This window comes from Lytechinus variegatus, chromosome 4 (genome assembly GCF_018143015.1).
Source record: "Lytechinus variegatus isolate NC3 chromosome 4, Lvar_3.0, whole genome shotgun sequence".
NCBI classification, from domain to species: Eukaryota; Metazoa; Echinodermata; class Echinoidea; order Temnopleuroida; family Toxopneustidae; genus Lytechinus; species Lytechinus variegatus.
In genome coordinates, this window is record NC_054743.1 from 42,495,368 (window position 1) to 42,523,320 (window position 27,953).

A 27,953-nucleotide genomic window follows, 5' to 3' on the forward strand; every position below is an offset into this window, starting at 1 on the left:
CCATCCTTTTTATGATTACAAAAAGTTAATAGAATGTCCCGTTTTGAGTTCTAAACTTCAAAAAGCGCGCGTTTTACCTTTTCAATAATTGTTTATTGGATATATATCTTGTTCTCAAATTAAAACGTCCAAAAATGATTGTTTTCAGATCAAAACATAACAAATTTACAGTCGCATCAATTAAGATACCCATCCTTGTAATTGGTACAAACACTGTTTAGAATGTCAAGGTTTCAGTCAGAATACTAAAAAAACCAGCTAGCACTTTGTACTCACATTAATAGTTTATTCACATATCCTCCTGATCATTTTTACAAAAAATGCTTAGAATCTCAAGTTTTCAGGTTAGACCATACACAAGTTTTAGCTCGCGCTTGCGCTCACATTTTTGATCGGTGAAATAGCCCTCCTCATCATTGCTCATGAGTCATTGCAAATAGTTTTCCTTTCTGTTTCCTTGTCCATGAAAGTTTTGTTTCTCCTTATTCCCTTTCTTTCCACCGTTTCTGCCGACTTCAGCATTAGACAAAGCCATGTCACATGTTATGGAACTAGAATCGTACTATCAATCTCAGCAAAGTACATCAAAGAAGTGTATTAACTTCCGTAACAATAATTGTTACGGAAGTTAATGCACTTTATATAGCAAAGGAAGTTAAAATTGTTAAGTTCTAAAGAAGATGCCAATATTCCAAATTTGTAGTATGAATTATTTAAAATTCCAAAAGCATTAAATATCGTATATAATTCGCGGGGAATTGTTTTCGCTGACAATTTTCGCTCTGTACAAAGTGATGTCGAAAATAAGGTTTGTAATAATAATTTTACACGGATGAATAGCTATCATTTTTATGGGTAAGTAGGTGGAGGGTACCTTATATGATTTATATCTGTATGATCCGGAGTGATTCAATATAGCACAAATTTGTAGCAAATTCAAGAAAAAATGTTACGGAAGTTAATGCGTTACGGAAGTTAATGTCTTTATGCTTTAAGGTCCAACGTGGTCCTTATGTAGCAGCCCTAACTTTGCAAACTGTATTTATTATGAAAGGTGTCTCTTATTCTATATAATACTGAATTCTCAACAGAACTGCTAAAGTGCATATCTTCTTAAGGTGCGTTACGGATGTTAAATCTGTTTAGTCATACATTTCATTTTGTAAGAATAGTCCTTTATTTTCGTGTAAAACAGGAAACACATATGATAATTCCCTATCAATTATTTATTATTGATTATCACTCTACTTGCAGACACATTATTATATAATATAATTCACTTTGAAAGGGAGAAAAAACTTGTGGCACTATTCGTTACGGAGGTTAAAATAAATTTGGGACAAAGTTAAAAGTGAAATTAATCACAAAGTGATCATCAAATTCTAGGATAAGCGCAGTATGTCAGACGTTTACACCATGCTGCCCTCACCAGACATCAATGTAGGTAAGAAATACAGAGTACTTATAAAAGAGAATGATAGTAAAATCTAAAACTGACCCGAGACAGTGTCTATTCTAACAAAAAGCAAAACTAAAAGGCTTTTGTAATAAAATTAGAGCTTTGCAAGTCACTGGTCGCATATGCTTTGTGAAACTAGTCTATTATTGTTATTTTCTTGATAAAAAAAATTGTAGAAAATGTTCAGGGTTGTGAAGCTAGCGGACATAAGATAGTCGAGACACGTTTTTTGTGAATTGTATCATTTTTTTGTGAATGACCCTCAGGCGATCGTTGTTCATGGTTGTGGTAACCTACATAAATTTTGTTTTCTGTGAATGATTTTTTTAAGGATAGTAAGGGGGGGGGGGTCAGAGGCAAGACATGGCATAAAGTACAAACATGAAATATAAAAGCTGCTAACGAATAGAGAGCGACGTAGCATTTTTTCTATATTTTTTAATGCAAATATCTAGTTTTGTTATAGGTTTTTGACATGGTATTTAAAAATATATATCCCATTTTACCTTTTCCCCTTCTTTTTTCATTCTTTTTTGGACAAGGTTTTTTTTTTGGTTCATTGCCCCCAAGCGGCCAAGCCCAACATCTGTACGCCAGTCGGAGTGGGGTAGGGGGATCGGGGAAGTAATTTTAGGACGAGTTCAATAATGCAAGCGCAAATGGCTAGCTGAAATTTTTGAAAAATTGACCTGAAAATAAACAATTTTAAAGACGATTGTCGGTTTTCATGGTCATTTTCCTTTAATGCACCCTTTTGAATTCCCCCCCATTTTGTTCTCCACTTATTTTACATCATGAACCTGAATAAAATAAACAGGACACATCCCATGTGGTTGGTTGCGGTGAGGGCAGTGGCGTACCGTGGGTCACGGCATGGGGGGGGGGCGCTCAGTTGCAAGGTTTACTGACCTAAGACTTTTTAAGGACAGTGCCATTAAACGGATATGTATGTCACTGATCAAACAATGCGAGCGTGAAGCGCGAGCTGAAAATTTTTATATTCAGACCTAAAAAGGGACATTATTAGCAAATTTTTGTAATCATGATACGTACCTGTCTCGCTAAACAAACAATGCGAGCGCGAAACGCGAGCTGAAAGTTTTTGCATATATTGACCCCAAACAGGGATATTTTAAGGACTTTTTTTTAAAAAGAATCCATTAAAGTATCTATATCTCACCATAGTCCTCTAATGCGAGTGCGAAGCGCTTGCTGATTTTGTTAGAATTACATCTAAACACATGAAGCACTTTTTGAAGTCATTATAATCATGATTATCTCACTAATCAAGAGGGGCTTTCTAAGGCTTGTTTATAGGAATTCACCAAGACCATACGTATTTCACTAACCGAATGATGCGAGCGCGAAGCGCGAGCTGAAAATTTTTGATATTCTGATTTAAAAAAAGGACATTTTAAGACTTTAAAATGGGGGCAATCATTTTAAGTAGTCATGATAAAAAGTATATATCACTACATAAAACAATAATAACTCGAAGTGCGAGGAAATATATTTGGTGATTGACTTGAAAACGGGAGGTTTTAGTACAACAGGATCATATATCTCCTTAGACAGACAATGCAAGCACCCGGAACAATGAAGACATATTCCCTGAGCAAATTTTGTTTCATAAAGTTATGAAAAAAATATTTTTTTATGTAATATAACTTATTATTATAATTATAATAAACAATAATTTCTTCTTTCCCGCTACGTTTTTCTTCTTTTCTCCCTCTTTTTCGCCTTTTCCCCTTATTTTTTTTGGCCAGTCGATTGGGGGAGGGGGTGGTTACGTAGTTACGCCACTGGGTGAGGGGTAAGTCATGTTTCAAAACATAGTAGGTAGATCAACACGTTGACACTGCCTGACGTTAAACAAAAATAAGATGATGGGGACAGCCTACCCGAAAGTCTATGACTTTGGCTTTTTTACATCATATCATAGCGCCCTCTCTCATTACTTGTACTGCTTACTGCAGAAGTCTACCATGTTTATGAATGTAAGAATGACTCAAGTCCCTATAATTCTAAAGCGACCCCAGTCCACCAAACAAAAGGCTTCACCCACAAGCAACTCAAATATCAATATTAATTAAAAAAATGTTCACGTACACTTAACTTGTTTTATGATGTTCTCTGATGTCTTTTGGCCAAATATACTTTAATTGCACAAATAAAAAAAAATCTCGTTTTTTCAGTTTTCTCGAAATTACCTCCTCTGGACTTGGGCATGTTTTATATTCATATAATCATATTATTTAGGCTTGTTTTTCCACGAGCGAACGGAGTGAGCGACCGGTTTGGAAAAGTTTTAAAATCTGAAGTTATTAAAAACGATATTTAGTCATTGGGGCGCTCATTACTCTTGAAATGGCATCCTCGCAAGATGTTGCGAGCGCGAATCACAAACTCATATTCTTTTACATTTGATTTAATGAGACATGGACAATAAACATTCCAAGCGGTTCATTTTATCTGACCCTCTGGTAGCGGCATTGAATTATTATTACTATAAAATCCGAATTATCTTCAAGTAAAAAACAGAGTGTTGTTACGTTGATAAACCAAACAAAGAGAAAAGATTTAGGAAAATTATCGACTTATTTCATTGATTAATTTCGATGTAAAAATATACTCTAAAGTTCTTTTAACTCGCTTACAAAAAGTAATACACTTAATAATTTATTCAGATCACAGACCTACATGTTCAGATCAACATGCTTTTTTTAAAGGAAAAATATATTTCACAGGCGATTCGGACTGTACATGGTATGTTTTACTACCTTAAAGGACAAGTCCATCCCAACAAAAAAGTTTATTTGATAAAAAGAGAAAAATCCAACAAGCAAAACACTGAAAATTTCATCAAAATCGGATGTAAAAAATAAGAAATTCATCTTTAATACACCGATTGGCAGCTCTTGCCTTTCGGAAGCATCTTTCGAATTACGTTGAACGTAAATACTCAAACATGTCACACACGCACAGTCCCTCACACTAACGTATGCATCCAGCCTAACTCACACTCCCCGCCCTCACACACACACACACGGGAGAGAGAGAGATAAATATAGTATATGAGTATAATTATATAAGTATAAGTATTTATTTCTTGTCCAAAAATGGAAATTCTTCTTGTTTACGTGTCTTACAAGTACATGATAAAGAGATGAAATCATATAAATTCATACACAATACATGAACAATGAAATTTACATTTGGAACATAACAATAGTCTGACATGATAAGTCATTGCAGTGTTCAAGAAATGCATTGGGTAAATCTATTGCAATTATCTGAAATATCGAAGTTATAAAAGAAAGACATTATTAGATTGCTTTATTAAATCAACCAGGTTTATTATTCACTTTCTAATTAATAATTACAACCTATATGTATACAAAATGTTTCAATGAGCATATATCACACGGATTCAGATTATGATTACAATTAATTTGCAAATTCTTTGATTAAATTCGTCAATTTCAAGATGGTTATCAAACTTGGTTGATTGCATATTTTACAGTTTAAATGAGTTCTTTTTATGATTTGGTAGCGTATTCATGTACACTTACTAACATGGATCATAATCAAATAGGAAGAAAGAGGGAGAGAGAAATAAAAGGGAATGGAAGAGAGAAAAGAAAGAGAAAGAAATATAGAAAGAAATAGCAGAAAGAAATTTAAAAAATACAAAAGAACGCACGAAAGAAGGGTAGGTAGGAAGGAAGGAAGAATTAAGGATAAGAAAGAAAGAGAAAGGGACGGAAAAATCTATTCAGGCCATTGAGTTTAAGAGACGGAAAGAAGTGGGCACTCATGAGTGAAGATATCGGGTGGTATCTGGTGCCATGAGCCTAATTACATCAGGAGGGCTCAAGATATTCGTTCGACCCAACCCATTCAAATTTTTTTCAATTTGATGTTGCTGATTGACAAAACTGTATCAATATGATTCAAAATCTAACACTGATTCTAGAAATGGTAACTACTGAACTTCCTTCGACCAAATTGAGAAGATAAAAAAGTGACTTGGAACTATTTTTTTGACTGGCGGACTAATTAGGGCTATTTTACTGTTTGAGTCGATAAATTTGATCCATTCATAGTTATCTTCATAAATGGCAATTTATTTTTTAAATGAGCTGGCTACGCTACCCTTTCCTGGTCAGATATGGAATGCCAGATATATATCCTATCCAATGGTAGTAAACATTCCACCCTCTAATTTCACATTTATTTTTTATGAATTTTTCAAAAGTGCCATTTTAACACACAAGTCTATGGGGAATGTTTTACGCGCGTGACACCTATAAGTAATATGGGAAATCCCTAGTAGTGGATGGAATTCCTGGCCAAACTCTTCAGTAGCAAACAATTTCTCACTGATATCAATATGTTTAGTCATCAAGAGGTGCAAATAATTAATTTAATGGCTAGCAAGGCCATATCAGCTAAAGTTAGTAGGTCTGTGTATATGTAAGCCTATATGTAGACTGGTCAATGTATAGAGCGTCTATGCCTCTTTTTGTTCTGATTCATCATTGGTATGTGTTAATGTACATCACATACTTAATATTAGAAAGACCTTTACAAATTGCTCATGTTAAAGGAAAGGGGTAGAGAGGAGCTTTGAGAACTTTACTGAAGAGAACTAGAGTGGTACCTTCAAGAAGGTATTTAGAAAAAGGCACAGAGTAAGGTAATGTATCTAAGGGCTAATAGTGCTCAACTATGGAGGGATGGGGGGGGGGGGTGTGGCTGTGTGCTCCAATCTTAGTCTACCCCCCCCCCCTCTTTAAAAGCCATGCCATCTATGAAATCATCTTTCTTTCTCTTTCTATCTCTCTTTTTTTCTCTCTCTCTCTTCTATCTAATTTTATGTATCTCTTCCTTCTTACATCTGAGAGGCAATAGCCCTAGGAAAATTTTGATATGATAGGTCAAATGCAAATGTACTAAAGTAGTATGTTCTTATACTTTTATTGTTTCCTCATTCAATCTCATGTATATCTGGTAATTTTGTTTGAGGCAGTTCTGGTATCCTGATATCTACACAAAATTTACATACACCTTTATATTACAATTAATAGGGACCTATTGTCATTACATTCACTTCTGGGCTGTATGCAGGCAGGATATGTATGCATCCATATAGTGAATATAACATGTATGAGTAATACATTAAAATGGGTCATTGCATAGAAAATAGGCATTTTCAATGCATTTCTTTGTGCTAGTGTGAGTGTACAGATATGAAAGAATAGCAAAGTAGCTATTCAATAAAATAAAATTCATAGGTCATATAATATAGGTGCCATGAGCCTAATTACATCAGGAGGGCTCAAGATATTCGTTCGACCCAACCCATTCAAATTTTTTTCAATTTGATGTTGCTGATTGACAAAACTGTATGAATATGATTCAAAATCTAACACTGATTCTAGAAATGGTAACTACTGAACTTCCTTCGACCAAATTGAGAAGATAAAAAAGTGACTTGGAACTATTTTTTTGACTGGCGGACTAATTAGGGCTATTTTACTGTTTGAGTCGATAAATTTGATCCATTCATAGTTATCTTCATAAATGGCAATTTATTTTTTAAATGAGCTGGCTACGCTACCCTTTCCTGGTCAGATATGGAATGCCAGATATATATCCTATCCAATGGTAGTAAACATTCCACCCTCTAATTTCACATTTATTTTTTATGAATTTTTCAAAAGTGCCATTTTAACACACAAGTCTATGGGGAATGTTTTACGCGCGTGACACCATCTGCCGTAACAGACCGCCATCGTTTTCCACTTCTTTACATAACATACACTGTAAAAAGTATTGGGTAAAACTTTTACCGCCACGACGGTAATTATGTGTCCAACCACTTTGGGGCTGTATTTTACCCAATGCGGGAAGCATATTGCCCAGTAAGGTTAAAACATAAGCAGAAATTACTTTAGCATGGGCAATTTTTTTTTTATCGCACTGGATAAGTAAAACTCCCCAAAAGAAATGCCCAATGTTGGTTGGGCACATAATCACCCTAATTGAGCACTTTAACATAATTTTTTAGAGTGTAATTAATATCTAGAGGATGTGATTTATCTCTGAATACTTCAGTTGCCTTATTTAGAGTTATTTCCTGACAGATCAGGTCCAGGTCAAATTCTTTTCTGTCTTCTGGATTTTGCCTGCTTACTTCACAGTTCTTTTCAATTTCCTCTTATCTTTAAGTTTAGCACTGTTATACCGCATGCAGCCCAAAATCGCAACGCTTTCAATCACTGATTTAAAAAAAACAATTCATGATCTTCTTGACAGATTTAAAGCTTAGTAGCTTCCGAATAAAAAAATCCTTTGGTTTCCTTTCATTGATTTGATTTGCCCAAGTTAATTTGTTGTATATAGTCGTATACCTAGGCGTTTATAGTTTGAAACTATTTCAATCTTTTCATTGTTTATTCGGATTTGGTTATCAAGATGGTTCTAGCTTTTCTTCGTCCGGAAATCCAGAGAGGGAATTTTTAAAATTTCCCAGAAGGGCACTTCAGGATGATGATGCGATTTTAACATTAAGGGAAATTCAGAGAAATGAAATAGTAACAATTACATCAAAATTAATCGAGGAATGACAAAATTATGACAATTGAAAGTGTCGCATTAATTCGGTCAAACAGTTATGTGTGTAATATGTATACATGTCTTCATCAATATGCAATTATAGGCAAGTTGATGATGTCATCTTCCCAGCCACTTATTCTTTATCATATGAAATTATGCTTATTCAAATCTTGTTATCTAAGAATATGGAAACAGGATTGACAACTTTTTTTACTGTGGAAGATAATCATTGCAGAAACTGATTCTATTAAAAGGGAGAGGCGTTGCCTAGGGACGTGGGTTCGAATCCCAGCCATGACGTGTTTTCCTTCAGCAAGAGATTTACCCACGTTGTACCTCACTCAACAAAGGTGAGGTAAATAGGTACCGGCAAGATTAATTTTTTGAATGCACCAAGCCCCTTTAGCGGCCGGAGCAATATCCGATGTAATATACATCTATAGTGCGCCACTGAATAGGAAACTGGATAATCGCCACATAAATGCTAATCTTGTATTACTATTAAAACATGAAAAAAATGTTTATTTGATGGAATGAAATAATAAAAAAGAGAATGAGGACATGTCATCCTCAGCCCAACTAATACACATTAATGACGTCATGCATTTAACTCATTTCACCAATAATATTGTCTAATTTCAATAACCTTTTTTTAAACTAAGACCATTGTGATTATTTTTTTGCGCTTTTTTTTGCAGAATTTACTCTGTTTATTAAGATGTAATAATTTCTAGGTTGTAGTACCCCTTGGAGGTATCTTCCATCCCTATCATAACCTTCACGCCTTAATTAGTCAATAATGTGGGAATCAGCTTGGTAATACGAAAGCTTATAGGTGCCTACCAGATGACGAGTTAAGAAGACAATGAGACGAGTTATTGGAACTAGTCAAGTCGACGTGTCTGGGACAGGAGGAAAAGGTTTAGATTTATTGAAATACCCAAGAAGTTGACTTGTTTGGAAAATGAAGACAGGAAATTAGCTGTTCCTCGACCAATATCTTTTTTTTATTTATTTTTTTTATAGTTTTCTGTCTTTTCACATTTATTTTCTTTACCTCCTTTTTCTAGCTCTCTTTCATATTTTGCTATTGTCGTTTATTTTACTGTATATTTGAAAATCAGTGGTTCAGGTGGAGGAGTTGTTATCTCCTGAGGCGGCACACCCATGCCCTGTTAGCATGATGAAATGTACTTGAATGCGCTTACCGTCTATCTTAACAACAACACGAAACAAAATGGCAACAAAGTTTCAGACGCTACAAATATTTAATCATGCCATGAGACGATATAAAAGCGTGCAGTTACTTAACGATCAGAATACCTTAACACGTGCCTTAATCGCGTTTGAGTAAGATGGTGATAATTAACTACTTCATTTTAATGTTTTTATATAGCTTTTTACGAGGTACATGTAGTGTTTATTTCATATTTATATCCAGGTAAATTGATTTTCAACGATTTGTGTCGTTACTAGAACTAGTCGTTATGCACTGTGGACATGATTAAGAAAAGAAGGGATTCCCCCCAAAAAATCCCAAACTCCTTTTTTGTGACGCCTGAACGGAGTTCGGTAGAGACAGTCAGTTTGGTGGTGTAAAACAGTGAGGTAGAAGGAGATAAAAAATAGAAAAAAAGAAGAAAGGGAATAAGAAGAAAAATGAACAAAAATAGATATATAACAAAAAACGCTTTCATGATAATTTATTCAGTAGTCGTTTAATGATAAATGGACATTTCCAACAAACTCAACAATAAAATCAGTATAAGAATGAAGATAGAAATTAATTTTCTTAAATGTTGTGTTGGAAGTAAGAAAACTGAATAAAATGGGATGATGAAAGTTTGTGAAAGAAATCGGAAAAGCATCAAGAAAGTTATAGCTGCTTTAAAATTGAGACCACCAAGGCTATGTAGATTTCAGATTGGCAAGTCGGTAAGAAAATAATGACAAGGGGCAAGGACAACTTTCCAACAGGCCATGTACTTAAATATCACGGATTTTTGGTTTTCACCTAAGTTCCCATTCTAAACTCTGAGGAAGTAATCTAAATATTATCCTGGTAATTGTTTTATGTTCTCACGAAATAAAGATGAATATTTTGAAGTAATGTTTTTTTTATATGTATGCATTTAATGGATCGGAGTACCTGGAGGAGTAGCTGTGTCCGAACTTCTTCAAAATTTCACCATCAACTTGTCTGATTTTTCATTTACCCCTAAAAACACATTTTATCTGGGTTGGATTCCCTTTAGGCAATGATTAATTATCATTTACAATTCGAACAGAAATAATCTCAGTGGATCATTTGACAGATCATGCAGATAGGGAGGATGAAATCAAATGTAATAACTAAAGGTAATAATAATAATAATAATAATAGGCATTTATACACGCCATCTATCTAGAAATATTCTATTCCGAGGCGCGTTGTTATTATTACCCCGGCTTTAGCTCGAGCTGCCTCTCAGCGCTCATGCATTCAAGGAATTAATCCTGCCGGGTACCCATTTACCTCACCTGGGTCGATTGCAGCACAATGTGGATACATTTCTTGCTGAAGGAATTTACGCCATGGCTGGGATTCGAACCCACGACCTTCTGTTTCAAAGTCAGAAGACTTATCCACTAGGCCACAACGCTCCACATTAATAACGTACCATGGAGACCAATCAAGTAGTCAGAATACCATACAAAAGTGAAAAATTCGAGGGGCAAAACAACAACACCACCAAAATGCAAACAAAAAAATACAGTATAATACATTAGGAAAAAAATCGATAATTTGAGCCCATTTCAGTTACAAGTACACCAATATTTCAATACGTGACCAAGCTAAAATTAATGCTCCTGGCATAAGGTTGATTTAACCAACAGAGTGACTAACACTCTCTGAAAGGGGTAAAGATTCCAAGACATATATGTGTTTTTTCTTAAAAGAGATTAATATAGTTTTAGAGACATTACAACGTGAGAAAAAAAAAACAAAGAAAATTGAGACATTAAAGTTAACAGCTGATATAGCCCTTATTCCGCGTTGTAAGCATATAAAATTAGCATAGGTAAAACAAATATCCCGGGGGTTGAAATGAACAAAGTTAAATTTAGATGTGCCATTCCGTTACTTGATAACTGAATACTAAAATGCTGTAATCAGTGGTCCGCAATCCTGAGGAATTAGTGATAGCAATTAGCATTACAGCATTTTCTTGCGAGCAACCTTATCGTTTACACGGCATTGATGGGATGCATATTGAGTGTTGTTATATAATGCTACACAACTGCTATTCATCACCATTTGTTTCACAATTCCGACAGATCTTGTTCGTAGAAAGTCTAATAGCATTTGCTTTTACAAACAACGGCGTATTGTGCCTTGCCTCCTATGGGTGCAAGCTTCATCACGTGATCATTGCCACAGTAGCCAATCGGAGCACGTCCTTTGCGATCGGTTGCTTGAGCAAAGACACTTGATGTGGGACGAGCTTCTAGCTGCGGAGGATCTGGAAGAGGTTCCACTGCATGGGATTTATATAGTACGATGTTTATAATACTTACACACACGGTATACGAGAAAAATAACTTTGTCATGCTTTATATTAAATAAAGCCATAGACCAATCCCAATACCTTCCTGATCCTTTGCACAAATTAGCCTAACTGTCACAGTGATACTAAATTCTGGTAAATAGGTATGAATATAAAACGACAAATATTTTTCATCACTTATGAAAAAAATACACCAATTTTTCAAAAATAATTTCGAATAAGACTTTTGAATAAAATTTCTGAAATGTCGTAGTCTATGATATTGAAGTCTGTGACGTCATATGTCACAAAATCAATAAAGACAGAGCTGTGCGAGTACCTAAAGTACTGAGGGCGTGACAAGACGAAAATTTACCCACTTTCATTTCAGTAGAGATCATTTTAAATCAAGAGGCTTCTAACTATAACTTTGATGAAGGACATTTAAATAAATGAAAACACAAATAGAAAACAAATTCATTACCTTGGCAACAACACTTTTTTATTTACGAGCCGCATCGGAGGAAAAGTGAAGTTTGTGAGTTCATTTCTAATCCTAAAAAAGGTTCCAATTTCAAGTCCGACACTGTCGTTTTTATATTTTACTCACCATTATCAAAGTAAGCCATAGGGGCTCCCAAAAAGAAAATATAAAAAGCATTTTTTAAGAGCGTGACACAAGCCAAGATGAAATGTCATGGGACACAATAAAAATCTTTTCCCCTTTTTATTTATAACAATGATTTATCAATACTCTAAATAGCCTAGAAAAATAAGCAAAGTGTGCTTTAAATAAGTGTAATGTAAACAGTTGTACACGTATCATTGAGTTGTTAACATGTTTAAAGTTTCCCCCCTTTGCTATATGTATGATTTCGTATTTCGTCGTGTCGATGTTAAAATCCTAATTTCTGCACGCGACGGAAACAAGGTAAAAGTTTACAGTTCTTTCAAAAATGTTTGCAGGAATTTGATTTTAATTAGTTAGTAGTGTAGGATAGTTGTCAATCAATACTTTATGGTCACCAACATACAATGTCATGTATAACATGTATAAGCCTAACTGACAAAAACGAATCAGAGCGCTTCAAAGTTCCATTTCTTTTAACCAAAAACTTGAAAATAACTTGATTCTTCGCAGATATACAAACAAACTGAATTCATATTGGGAATACTATAGAATTGAGTGTTTCATTTTCGAATATATTTCTTTAAAAGCTGACTTAATTTTGATACAATGGCTAGATTCTTAAAATTCCATACCGTCACACTTAGAGGGCGTTCCTCAATCAAAAATCACTTTCTTGAAGAAACAGATGTTTTCACTATTAAACCTGTGTTTCCATAAACGTCTAATTCTGAGCTTCCAGATCATATGGAAGGCTCAGAAATATATTCAATTTGAAATTTTCAGGTTTTGTGTTCCTTGCTTTTAAGTCAGACCCAAGTGTAAATAGAATATGTAGTATTTCCCACACCGCAAACTAAAAGATAACAAGTGATGAAATCGCACATAGATAAATTAAATTAGTCAAGTTTACCTTCACAGAGCGTTAGAATGGCTAAACGTTTGGTTACTATTACGTCGTACAATCCACCCGGAACTGTGACGAACGTGGCTACTACTTGGCCGGGAAGAGCGGCACTCACGGAACCGAAGTCGTGGTCGTTTGGCCACATATCTATTTGTTTAAAACATATAAATCACGCAGTCATTTAGACATTTTTGGGGGTCAAACTTAGAATTGCAATGCTTACATTAAAGCTAAATTACAGTAGTTGTAGTAAAATACCGATTTCGTGAGAAGGTCTGTAAAACCAAGGTTAAGTATGACTATATCATCGTCGATCTAGATCTGGTACAGTTACATAAACTGAACTTTTTGAAATTATAAAATCTAAGCTTAAAAACAATCACACTGAAGATCGCCAACACAGATAGGCACACGTGGGACAGTGTATATTATATTGCTTGAATAAAGACCCGAGGGAAGTGTCCGAAATTGTGTAATTGTTGAGAAATAATTAATTAATTATTTCTCAACAATTACACAATTTCTTCCAGAAACCTTCGGCACATGTTTTTTTCATTCATACAAACAGACACTTGGTTGGCCATTATATTGGATTCTATAAGAAGTCACTTTGAGATCGTTACCACAAATGGCATTTACCTTTAACACAAGATCCGATGTATAATGTCAAACTTGAGTCCACTTATGTAATATTTCGCTTGACAAGGCATCAGCGCTAAAGGTCTTTGGTGGAAATTTTTGGAGCAAACTTACCGACTTGCTCATCAGTTTTCTCTCGGAATTCGTAAGATGTGATAATTGAATATAGATCGTTTAGAATGAACACATGTTTTCATTGTTATCATTACAATGTCTCATTATAAAATACTTAGATTCCTTAGTATTTTTCTAACGTCTTGTGTTTCCTTACTACAGTCATTGTTATTGGTAACTTATACGCAATAAGGAAAAAAAATCATAGTTTGCTCCCCGAATGCAACACTTACAACTGTTTTCTTGATGCAATCTTAAAAACGTTTTTTTAATTCTTATTCCATTTATCATAATGAAATACCAAACTGCACCCTCAAAGGTGCAACTTTACTTTGCATATTTTTTCTGCATAATACATGTAGGCCTATGTACAATACATATATTATTACTAGGTTACTATATAAGACAATAGAAATTATGAAAATGCTGAACTTACCAGCATTGGTAAGACCTATACTGCTGCCATCCACACACAAGAAGGTGATATTTGCATCATCATACACACAGCCAACCCAGATGTAATCATCTATTTCGGTATCCTTGTGTTGTGTTATGTAGGGCATACGGGCAATGCCGATCTCAGCTTTGCTATTTGGAACAAAGACTTGGCCTCCCAACGACTTGCACGTGGAAACGGCAATCTGATACTCATTTTTTACAATTAGTGGAAAATTATAACATCCCGATCCTATGTTTTTCCATCCAGCAGGACACCTTCTACCTGTAACAACAGATGAAATAAAAAATAATAATTTAACAAAGTTCTAAACCCGCACGTTTAGGTGCATGTACTTGCACAGAGGGTGAAGGCTCAATTTGCATGTGACCCCTTGGAAAAGGGATGTCCAATCAAGGAGATAGGTGATATCTCCTTGGTCCAATCATCGACCTAGTAATAGGTCCATGGTCCAATGTACCCCCTCGTTTGTAGCCCTACTATTCGAGTCAGGCATCGAAACCAATTACCTCTCATGGTCGTTTTTTTTTAGAGTGGTCAATTAATATACGGCCAAAAATATCCCTACCCTAAACAAATTGCAATCAATGATTTTTCAACGGTTTCTGGTGCTATTTGACCTCAGGAATAACATACTAAAATACAAAAATCCACACCCTGGAAAATGATTATTTTCAAGATGGCGTGCAAGATGACCGCTATTCACTGAAATGGATATAACTCACTCATGACCCGCTGTCATCATCCACCCTAGAATCCTATTTCGGCTTATATTCCATTGTATAAGGGGTAAAACATTTGTTGATACATGCTAGAGTGAATGTAATAGCACACCAGTGGGAAATCTTGGAAATCCAAGATGGCCCAAAATGGCTGCCAAGGGCTAAAAATCCACAGTTCATATATCCAACACGTTCTTAAGTGGCATTAATTTGGTTTCTATTCAATTGTTTAAAGGATGAAGAAGTACTTTGGAATAAGTTGCAAGGACAGCCAGTGGTCTAGTGTGTCCAAAAATCCAAGTTGTCTCCCTAAAATTGAGTTTAAAAACGCTATTGATAATTAAAATGGACATAATCCATTTCATATTCTCTTCAATCATATGATTTGATGTATAGACCATGTTTTCAATGGTCAAATAATAAGTTACAAGCACATTAAGTGGTCAAGTATGTTAAAAAACAAAGGATGGCTTCCAAAAATTGAGTTTAAAATTGCTGTTGCTGCTTTATCATGTTTATTAAACACCGACATAGTGCGCTCAATATCCAAAAATACATGTATGATTTTTCTGTCTATGCCATGGTTAAAATGGTCAAATAATACATTGACACAAGTTACAAGCGAAGTCAATAGTCTGATATGTCCACAAATTCACGATGGATTAAATAAAATTATTCTGAAATGGCTGCTAATACTAAAATTCCACATAGCTCATTTCATTTTGGCATAGAAGATGTTTTGAAGAAATAAGTTGCGGCAATGAATAACTAATGCTCTTGATCAGTTGTCAATCCAATTTATTTAGTTCTTGGTAGAACATTTTTAATAAACCTGATTTCATATAATCAAATACAAAAGAACAATTGGGGATATGACATCATCAGTCCACCTAATGAATATTCATAAAGACATGACGAGAACCGTTTCACCGGAATATAAAATGCAAATCTTTAAAATTCAATAACTTGGATATTTGTTATCGGATTTTGATCAAATTTTCATCCCAATGATATATTACTATCTCCGTCCTGGACCATCCCTTTTAAGCTGACATGGCTCAGTTCAGATCGGCCTAGAAAATGCGATATGGTGTCTAAACCACTGGTTTCAAGGATCAAATACTAGTAAAGTACTTAAAATACTAGTAAAGTCTTAAACTTAATGAAAATAAAAGTGAATTCATTGTTTTTGGTTCGAAAAAGTCTATAGTGAAAATTAACCATGATCGCTTGCTTATACATATTGACGATAAAGTTATTAGGCCAGTTTCTAAGGTACGTAACCTAGGTGTGGTATTTGATACCAATATGTCTTTTGTTGAACATGTATCTAGCACATCAAAGTCTGTTAGATATCAATTGCGGAACCTAGGGTTTATTCGAAAATTCTTAAACAAACAAGCATGTGAACAATTAATTCATGCTTTAATCACATCTCGGCTTGATTTTTGTAATTCTCTTTTCTATGGACTCACAAAACAACAACTTAATAGATTCCCTTAGGCCATACAATCCTATCCGCACTTTACGATCTACAGATTGTAAGCTGCTTCAAACTCCCCGTACCTATCATTCCTGGGGAGACCATGCTTTCTCGAATGCAGCAGCCAGGTTATGGAATATGCTTCCTCTCTCACTTCGCTCCATCAAGACATATACTACTTTCAAAGATCACCTTAAGACATACCTATTTCAATTGTAATTGATTTTAAATGTATATTGTATTTTGTTGTATTCCATTTATGATTAAAAGAAAGATGATTCATCCCTTCCCGTTCGCTGGCTGTTCATGTGGGACCCGGTGTCCTCAGATTGCTAGAGCTCTTGTGAGTTATGTACTGACTGGGTTTACCCCTTAAATTGTCAGTGAACGGGGCAGCTAGAGGGCACTGGGTTCCGCATGATGATGGGCTGATGGATGGGTTGGGGTAAATGAAGCAGATGTGAAATTATTATTATTATTATTATTCTTACATCGTACTTGTTCATGGTTCTTGTGTCGCTGTGGAGAGTACTTATATAAATTTCTATAAAATATAATTTTTACATTGTAAAAGAGAACTTTTGCTCGGCTATCGCCATTAGCGTCTACTGACGGTGTGTGCGCTCTACAAATATACACTATTATCATTATTAATAAATTGGACATGTTTTAAAAACAGTCAGTGGTCTGGTAGGACCAAAAATCCAATATGGCTTTCAAAAATAATTTTAAAATGTCTAATGATACTTAAAAGTGGCATTGCTCATTTTATATCCGCCTGTGAAATATGATTAAGGGTCAAATTATATATAAGGACAAGTTACAGTGACAACCAGTGGTCTAGTATATTAAAAATTCCAAGATGGTTTCCGAAAATGGAGTAAGAAATTGCCTTATGTTACTTATAAACGGACATTTTTTAATATCTATTATATGTAATATAAATATGGCTTCCAAAAATGGGCTGTAAATTGACTGTTGTTACTTACAAGTTGATGTACTTTATTACAAATATATCTTAGACTTATGATTCTGATGTCTACACTAGAGTTTAAAGGGTCAATTAATAAATTGGGTTAAGTTGAAAGGGCGTTTAGTTGTCAAGAAGGTCCAAAAATCCAAGATGGCTTAAAAAAATATCGGGTCCTAAATGACCGTTGTAACTTAAAAGTGGATATATAACATTACAATTACACAGGGCCCAGGTGGTAATAGCGACAGATATAACTTATGATACACCCATAAAGGTACACAAATGGGTATAATTGCTCTCATTAGCACCCCTTATTGTACCAACCCCTAAGGTTCAAATTTGAATCCCGATTCTTAGTATGTTCATGAAACCATTTCGAGGTTGAAAGACTAGACCTCATTTGCCTTAAAATAAAATATTCTGTATAACTGTACCAACACCCCTGTCAAATATATTTGACAAAATCTGTAATGATAAAAAAATATTTTTTTTAAAGAAGGGACTTCAGTTGTTGTTGTTTATACAAAATGTAAATATGAATTCATTCTCATCTGTTACTATATGAAAAATTTGGTATTCCCTTTTTAACAGGTGACCCACACAAACGGTGAGAAGAGGTAAAGAGAGAAAGGGGCACAGCAACTGGAAGGAGAGGGAAGTCCAGACACTCTACCACTGTCTGCGATTGAATAAGAAATTTCTCTTTGGATCAGGGGGTCAAGCTTTCTAGTATGAAGGCGAGTCTTTATATAAAGTTGTGTTTATTGAATATTCTACTTGTAAATACAAGTATACTACTGTAGGTAATATTTATTCTTGTCTAATTTGTTATTCTTAAGAGCAGTTGCAAACGTGATGTCCTGTTCTAGTAATTTTCAAATATAAATCTCTTAAAATTCATCTACATCTTGTAATAAATACATCTTAATTTTACTCACAAAAATGGATAATATGAATCTCGTGAATTTTTATAGAAATTCAAGTTTCAATTGGCAACTGAGCCCTCTTAATATTTCAATGAATGATATTATGGAATGCATTCACAAAAATATGTAAGAGCAACAACAATGCAACTCGTCAAAGTGAAAACAAAATCTAGGAAGGCTATTGGATCCATACTATTGTAACAATTATTTTCCACTTAACTTTTGCAAGAGATTCAGATTCAGTTGATTTATATTTTTTATTAGAATCTCAACAAAGAGGCTAACAAAGAGAGCTTACAAGCATAAACGCAATTTAAGTGCATTTAAGAATAAATAGTAGTAGTAGAAGGGTATATTTTCATTTTCAAGTAACACCACATATGAAAATTTTCACAAATGACTTGATTGAAATTAAATATATTCTGACTTTAATTATAAGTATATAAAAAATGATATTCGAAAGCTATTTACCCAAGTTTTATTTAACATTCTATATTTATTTTAATTATGTCTGTGATTGCAATCTCAAAAGGCTCTTTCATAATCTTTTAGAGATACATCATACATGTAAATGTATGTGAACACTTTACTGTTATCAAGTTGAGTTGCTAAAGTTGTTTTCACTGATTCTTCTGATTTCAGATTGTTCAAGAGTCAAGACTGTTGAAGAGGTGACGTCATGGACCTGGTAGCACCTGGCAAGGGAACTAAATTATATTACTGTTCACCCTCAAGTATCCTAAAAACGGTTTAAAAATTTGAACATTAACAAAAGTACTAATTTTCATTTTTTCAAAGATAATAATCATTATATTGACATTGTGGATATATTTTATGATTATCATAAAACTATTATAATGTTAATGATGATAGGTCATAATAATACAAATGAACAATAGGTAGAAAAGAAGACAACCAAGAAGGAGGAAGAGAAGAAGAAAAAGAAGAGGGGAGGAAGAGAAGAAGAAAAAGAAGAGGGGTGGAAGAGGAGAAAAGGAGAAGAATAAATTACAACACTGTGAGTTCCTCTTCATGATATTACAGAAATCTTCATCGCTTTTAAGTGGAAATATCTATGAATAATATAATATATAATGATATGAAAAATACATTTTATTTAAATCCATGTTCCACTTTTAATCATGTTTATAAAGTCATAGGACAGGTGACAAGAAAAAATTGTTTCACAAATTTCTAGTGTGTATTTATTTTTAAAGTAATAAATTTACATAAAATGTCATTCTTTTTGCTTCATCTCTTTGTTGCTTTTATTGAATATGGGGGGGGGGGGTGGTCAAAATATGATTTGCCCCTCAGAACACACTTGTTTCCCTACTAAAATAGTAATTAATATTTGTAGAAAATTGTAGGATTATTTTTATAAACTCTAAATATTGTCCCATGAATTGTCAAATTTGGAAGGTAATTGATTGAGGGCGAGAAATGAAAATGAGATAGATCTACATGTATGTAGAGATGCAAAGATTACACTGTATAAGTAAAAGTGAGAAAGCGGGGGCGAGGTGAATTAGAATGGGAGAAGGGAAATGAAAAAGTTTAAATGTGAAGGAGTCATTAACAGAGATAGAGAGATGTATAGAGAATTGGTTAGATAAATTTCGTGAATGATAGTGGCCTAATCTCGGAGGGAGGGAGATAATGAAAGCGATAAAAGGATAAAGCATTTTTTTTTGGGGGGGGTTACATTTCATGAGAGAGAGATAGAAAGAAAATGGCCAGGTGCTCAAAGATGAATAAATATAAAATGATTGGTGACTGAGGTATGGATTAAGGGATACAGGTGGTATGAACGTGTCCCAATTAAGGCACAAAGCCGTGATGAGTAGTGGCCCCTCATGTGCACTCCTCTTGGAATTTGGGCAATAAGTGAGCATATTCTAAAGTGGACCCCCCCATCGCCCCATCTCTAATGGCCAGTTTTTGGCACGGATTAAACCCCGTCTCTTCTTTTTTATTTAGGCTTGTTTATTTGTTTTTTTTTTCATGTCAAATATTTTCTTGAAGAAATTCCCCCATTGTGCTTCCACGTTTGTAACCCTCGCCGCAACTGCACTGGCAAGGTGGTTCCATGACATGCTTATATAATACAAAATTGAAATTATAAAGAAAAAATAATAATCATTGATTACAGGGATATATGCATGGTTGTCAATCGGTGTTCATGGTTTGGGGATGACTGATACAAATATTGTTCTCTGTGAAGGAGTTTTCTTTCAATTAGGGGCTTTGGAAATCTAAATTGTTATGGGGCAGACATGGCATAAAGGACGAAATTTATAAAAACTGCGAGCGAGCAAACATTTTAACTTTGTAGTACAAAATCTATCTTTGTGATAGATGTTGAATATGATATGAAATAGCATATATCATATTTCACTCTTTTTTCTTTTCCTTTTTTTTGTCAGACCGAATTTTTCGTGATAATGCTACCTCTCTTTCTCCAACGAGACTATTAACTAAGAACTAGATGAATAATGCAAGCGGGAAGCTGCATCTGAGATTTTCGAAAAGAATTGGATGACCTATAAATTATCAATTTTGATGACCTTTTCATATTTCCTTTTTCTTTCCTCTTTTAAATTACAATTCGTATTTCCTCTATAGTCCTACCATTTTAGACTATGAACCTGAATAAAGAAAGTTAACAAAGAAAAGGCGATATTAAAAAGGATGATGAAATGAACGAGGCACGTCCTATATGCACTTTGTTGCGGGGAAGGAACATTAAACTAGAACTATCAATGAAGGTGATAAATACCCTTGCCCTTAGCCGTTACAAACTTACAATGGCAACAGTTTCAAACTATGAAAAAAATATGTCTTGCCCATCTTTACCCAAGACCTCCACGAGCAAGTCATGAGCATAACTGATGAAGTAGTTTGAACCGCAAGATTTTGCCTAATTTTTGACACATATATTGTTACCATGGTAACACAATTCCGACACATTAAAAAATATGTCCTGCACATTTTTACCTCGAGACCAATGTGTGAGCCAAATTTCATGAGAATTGGTTTAAACTAACCAAGAAGCAGGAACCAATATATTTTTACCTAATTTAGGGCAAATAGTATGTGGTAACCATGGCAACATGATTTCCGACACACACAAAATATGTGTCTCTCACATCTTCACCTCAAACTCAATATGTAAACCAAATTTGAGAATTGGTTGAAAATTGATCTAGTATAATTAAATCTGAAAGTTTTTTTACCAATTTTATGTCATATAATATGCCGTTACCATGGCAATATGATTTCTGACACACAAAATAGATTTTAAACCTACGGGAAGCAATTCAAATTCCAATACCAACGCCAACACTGGAATTGAAATCACCCAATGTATGTACCAAATTTCTTTTTTAATCACATTTGAATTAAGCACAAAAGGGGCGATTCTAGACTGAAAGTCAGAGTTATTATCATCATTTTGGGAGGTAGGGTGGTGCTTGAAAAATATGTGGCGTTGATATAAATTATGTCATCATTCTAAGGAAAATGTGTAAGATTTATGATTGTTCGTTTTTCAAATATTGAAAGAATACATCATATGCTATCCAATGACACAAAAATTATTTCGAAAGTCCAAGTAAAACTCAAAATATCATCAAATTACAGAGGGCATAATTATAGAAAATGATCGTAAAATTACCCTTAAGTCACTTATTGCAGAAAGCCGCCGTTTATGTCTTGATTTTAATCACGACATAAATTTATGTCATTCAAATGGATTTATGTCATGATTTTATGTCGCGATTTAAGACATAAAGCTTTATGCAATGGATTTATGTCATTATTTGTGTTTATGTCATGATTTATGCTATATGACGTAAATCGTGACATAAATCATGACATAAATCAATACATAAACTTTTATGCAACAGGGCCCTGGTGGATATTATTTTAGTGTCTACACGAGGGTTTAAAGGGTCAAAATACTTTGGGACTGGCTACTGTGATAATGTAGTTATCCACTTTGCCTTCAAATCCAAGATGGCTGATGGTTGATAAAATTTTAGAATCTACCTGGGAATTTTTTGTCAAATTGAAATACTAACCATCCTTGTTGGTCATGTTACTTGTCCATACCACACTTTGGATACCAACATTATTTCCTACAGGTAGATATTGTAGAATTCTGAACATTATTGAGTAAGTCGTTTTAGATGTCGTTTTTTAGACTGTCTTACTGATCTATCACAATTAGTTCTTTTTGTCGATTCGCGCCAGCTTGTGTTATGTGCATGCAAAGCATTGGCATTTGGGTCAGTTTCTTTTCCTCGCGCAACCAATTGTATTCCAGTGTAAGAAAAAGTCGCCATTTTATTTGAGGAGGCTTTCATGGTGCTCAGTAAAACTGTTTACAAATTTTCCACTACCTCACGCACGGCTGGCAACCTGATCTCGTGCTAAACAAGATAATCGATGTTCTAACATGTGGAAGCTGTGGTTTTTAATAAAGCTAGATTTACACCGGAACGGAATCAACTGCGAATCGATCCGAGCACGTGTATGCGGGTGGTTTCGGGAGTATTCTGTTCTACCTCCTCGAATCAGCGACGGATAAGTCCGAAAGGGGTTCCGAATCTGAGCAGAATCGCGAAGAATTGATTCCCTGTATACTTCGAATGCTTCCCAGACTCCAAACGCATTCCATCCAAGTATACCCCGAATGAAATTTGCTGTGGCCACATCCAGCAGTATTTTGAAGGGTATTTAGCTAGACATTTCAAAACGAGCCAAATCCCTCCACGAATGTTCCGGGATGCTTCTCGAATTTTCTGGCATTCAGGGAGAACAGAATACTCCCGTATTCGGATAGATTCGCAGCTTATTAATTTCGGGTGTAGCCCTAGCTGGCTTTATCGATCGATACAATGACCAGATTTCTACAAAAGCATATACAGTGTACAATTTTTGTTAAATTTGTTTTAAGAAACTTGTCCAATCAGTATTGACAGGCGAGTGATCTGTTCCGGTGAAGGTCTTGTTCCACTGGCCGACGGACACAAAACATATAGGCCTATAGGATACAGCGGACAAGTAACATTTCTGGCTGGCTCTATCCGTCTTCAGCCACCACAATAATAAAAGAACTATTGGTGAACAATGAACTCAAAGTAGACGGATGCTCGAAGGACATAGAGCGCATGTAACACGTATGCATGATTACGCTACGGATGACATTTTTAAATGTTTTACATCCGCTTTGCTTTCGTAAGTACATTAGGACCAAGCTTCTCCACTGCACTTATGGATGCAGAGAGGATGCAAACAGAAAAAAAATCGTGCCATCTATTGGAAAACGTTATGTATCCGTTGTGTTCTCTTTGCATACGAGTTTCATACGCTCTACATCCATCATGCATCCGTCCACTGTGATTTCATTGTTTGCCCATTTTGTCTTTTGTCTGGAGCAGATGAAAACAAATGGAACCACCACGAAATTTTGCTTGTCCGCTGTGTCCATTATGAATACGTTTGTGTCCGTCGGTCAGTGGGACCAGGCCTTTAGTCTTACCAAATTATTCAACTTCATACATTTAACCATTCTTTCACTAATTGGAATATCATTATCGTAGTTAATATTTTACTACCATGATCATCATTTGATGATCATTATCATTGTCATCGCTCTTCAAATAACTATTCAGATCGTGTGCATGTTAAATAAATAATGCTTTACCCGAATATCCGAGCGCCACAGCAACGTAGAGGCCCATCAGGATGAGAACGTAGTGCATTCTCCTTGGAGTTTGATACGATTGTTCGAACGCAACTACGAACATATGGTCTTCCTCGAGCAACTTTGTGAAAACTCGTAAGATACAGCAGCAAGAACAAGTGCATGTATCTTCTTATATAGATTCTTCTGTAGGGAAAATGTGTGCGTGTGTGAGAGAGAATTGGAGGGGGGGGAGATGAAATTACCTTGCTTTCCATGTTTTCCGAACGGTTTACTAACTGCAAAACAATAGTGCCCTCCTTATCGTATGTCTCCAACATGTTTAAATTATTGATAGAATGTGGTCTATGGACCTTGCCAATAAGTACATTCACTCAGGATATTTATCGTCATAGCCATAGTGGCGGTTTCAAAAAAGTGCAGTTACCTAAGGACTTTCTTTCTTAAACTCTTTATCAAGCCATTTCAAATTTCCCAATAATGAGTCTCTGGTGAAGACATTGATGTCTCATACATGAGATAGAAAGGTTCTAAACCTCGTCACTGTTCTATACATTCTATTGGTTGGGGGTACTTCTATTCATTAAAAACTTCGTTAACATCTTCAGAGAGAGAGAGAGAGAGGGAGAGAGAGAGAAAGAAAGACACTATCCAAGTGATACGAGTGCACCTCTCATGAAAACAGCAACTTTTCAGCGTATATCTTTATCCAAAAGCCTTTCTTGAACCATGGACCTCAGAGTAGTAGGTCCATGCTTTAACCCCCTTCAGAAATGTTCAAGCTTGCGGCAAGCGCGCGACTAGCTTGCGCAAGCTTGCGGCATGCTAGTAACTAGCATGCGACTAGCTTAATAAGCGTGTAATATGCGTGCAGAGTAATAGTTAAGCGATCTTTTAGCGAGCAGGGACTGTTCGCTAGCATGCACTCGCTTATTAAGTGAGCGCCCTGCTAGTCGCATGCTAGTTACTAGCAAGCGGCACGCTTAAATTTCTGTAGGGGAACTCATCCAATGATTGAAGATTACAAAAGACAGTATTCGCTCGGACATGTCCGATGTTGTTCTTATCTGTCACCCCAAAACATTTAGATGAATCGGAAATGGGGGTTACCGAGCACCATTATGATATATTTTTAACCACCCTTTTTGTATTCCCTGAAGTGTCCAGTTAATGAATCTCCATGTCCCCTTTAACAAATCGTGTCCAATGGGGTTCAAAATGTATGAGATTCAATTTTATTTCAACTCGTAAGTGCGTCAAACTCTGTTATACATAGTGGTAAATTTTTTATTAAATTTATCTATTTTCTTTTTCCGGGGGGGGGGGGCATATTCACTTGTGTATCTTCAAAATTGTTACATTGTAGATGATAAACGGTCTTCTTTATCAATGATTAATTTATTTTATTTATTTATTTATTTATTCACACATATTTAAACAGGTTCACAAGATCAGATATAAAATTACTGTTTTGCATCTTGGTCCTGTTAACCAGTTAATAAAGACAAATGGGGTCAAAAGCAAGAACATGTTCACTCGAAAAACATATTTATGTTTGTAATCAATAAACGAAATATTTCAGTTCGATCATAATGGGTTATATCGCTACGATCAAGATAAAAACATTATGGACCTTATAATGACAAAGCTTACACATACACACCCTCTAATTTTTGTTTGCCTGTTTTAGGTTGCGTAAATATGTAGGCTACCAAATGATTTGTGAAAAAGAGATCTAAAATTAAGACAAATGAAATATCTAAATAAGAAATACACTTTAGAGGTCCGAAACCATTACAGTGCTAAACATCGAAAGTCATATCTTCATAAAACATTTTAAGTGTACCATAAAAAAACATGGTGGTCATTTAATTTGTGTAAAATCGATAGTCAAGCGAGATTGACATAACCGACCCTCAAACATAGTTCTAGAAGCGTGAAACAAATTATGATTGAGAAACACTTAAATGAATGTAACACGTGTACAATCTACTTTAAATGGAGACAGAGCATGTTGGTGATACTAGCACGGAAGCAATGTTATCAACACAACCACAATGATAAATGAAGAGGATACCATTTCGTTGTTCTATATATACATGTAACTTTGAATTTACATGTATGGTTTAAAGATAACGCAGAAGAATTACGATATAAAATCACTTATAACATATGAAACATTTGACATCATTTTATACATTGTGTACAATCCAATCTATAACACCCCAGAGAACTATACTCAACCAGTAAATAAAAAGGAGGCGGTCAAAGAAACCGTCCGAGATATTGTAAGTATAACTGTCGTCACTGCAGATCATATCATATCTTTCTCTGCTAACATGACTAATGACAATTATGTTTGCAGACTACGGCATGGCGTTCCTTGCCTCCGATTGGTGCCAGCTTAATCACGTGATCATCGCGACAGTAACTAATCAGAGAAGTTCCTTTGCGGTCTGGAGGTGGAGCAAAGATGCTTGGTGTGAGATTAGACTTAGGTTGTTGAAAACTGGACATAGGTCCCTCTGCATGCAATATAAAGAAATGCATAAAACAAATGACTGCATAAATGGCTCGGATTTGGACAACCCAAGGACATTCACATTAGCCACTTTTGCCTGATACAAAGTCATCTTGCAGTAATGTTATACCATCTGTTAATAGCTCTATGGTTATACCAATCTTTTGGCTTCAATATGGGCATGAGCAGGATTTTTGACAAGAAAACGGTAGAATATTTTGTCATACTTTGATTCGTTAGTTATACTGCTGTCACATTTCCCCTACGACGGCCATACGGCTAGTAAAAAACAATTTTTCATGTTTTTTGTTGTTTCTACCACCTAGCGTATATCTAGCTCACAAAATCCACATTAGGAGAAATGTGACTGCACCAAGGGCAAGACAATAGCTTAATTGAAAGATGAAAATAAAAATGCAAGATGGCAATCGTACTGCAAAGTAACAATCAGAATGAACGATACTTGCAATGGGCTAAGACTATCAATATTGAATGCATTTGAAATCAATGAATACATTTAATCTGTTCAAAGCCAATATGAGTTCATGGCCATTAAACTGAATAATATTACAATCAAACTCAATTATGACTGATGATAATCAAACTGTATGATAGTAATCCAACTGAACGATTAAACTATAAGAAATTAAAATCTTAAAGAGGAACGAAACCTTTGGAAGGTGTGGGAATGTGTGAAATCAGATAAATCAAAGAATACGATCAAAAGAAGTTTGAGAAAAATCGGACAAAATAATGAGCATTTGAATATTGCGATTACTTATGCTATGGAGATCATCCTAATGGCAATGCGACAAAGAAGTGTGATGTCACATGTGAACAACTTCCCCTTTGAAAGACCATGAAACGCCCACAAAATGGCCCTTTTTGCTCTTTCGTTTAAAATCTGTATTACATGCCCTCGTATAGACAGAATACATGACAAAAGATTAAGTTTAAGTGAAATTTATACAGAAGTAATGGCAAAGTTGTTCACTGGTCACATCACACAGCTTTGTCTCATTGCCAAATGCAGGGTCTACATTACAATAAAGATCTAAACTCCGAATGTTCATAACCTACTTATTAGCTATTCATTTTTCTCAAACTTTCGTTGATCGGTTTCTTTGACTTTAGTTTTTATTTTCGCACAAGGTTTCTTGTTCCAAACGTTCCATTTTAATTTAATGGAAGAGTACAAACAGTTTTACCTTCGCAAAGTGTCAACAAATTTCCAGAATTGTCTTGGCACATTTGCTCACTCAA

At 35.0% G+C, this 27,953-nt stretch overlaps 1 protein-coding gene across 1 annotated transcript; it reads right to left on the reverse strand.

Moving 5' to 3' along the window:
- Positions 1-11,419: 11,419 nt before the first annotated feature.
- Positions 11,420-24,332, reverse strand: LOC121413003. The gene is made up of 4 exons (XM_041605766.1): positions 24,170-24,332; positions 14,335-14,619; positions 13,152-13,292; positions 11,420-11,601 (listed from the first exon to the last, which is right to left on the reverse strand). The coding sequence occupies exons 1-4, from the start codon at positions 24,270-24,272 to the stop codon at positions 11,420-11,422; spliced, it is 711 nt and encodes a 236-aa protein (XP_041461700.1). The 5' UTR covers positions 24,273-24,332.
- Positions 24,333-27,953: the final 3,621 nt, after the last annotated feature.

Excerpts from the sequence above, each read along its gene's own strand:
- LOC121413003 (XM_041605766.1), bottom strand. The coding sequence starts at position 24,272 with ATGTTCGTAGTTGCGTTCGAACAATCGTATCAAACTCCAAGGAGAATG. Across the intron at positions 13,293-14,334 it reads TATAGGTCTTACCAATGCTG|ATATGTGGCCAAACGACCAC; the intron begins GTAAGTTCAGCA and ends TTAAACAAATAG. Across the intron at positions 11,602-13,151 it reads CATTCTAACGCTCTGTGAAG|TGGAACCTCTTCCAGATCCT; the intron begins GTAAACTTGACT and ends AATCCCATGCAG.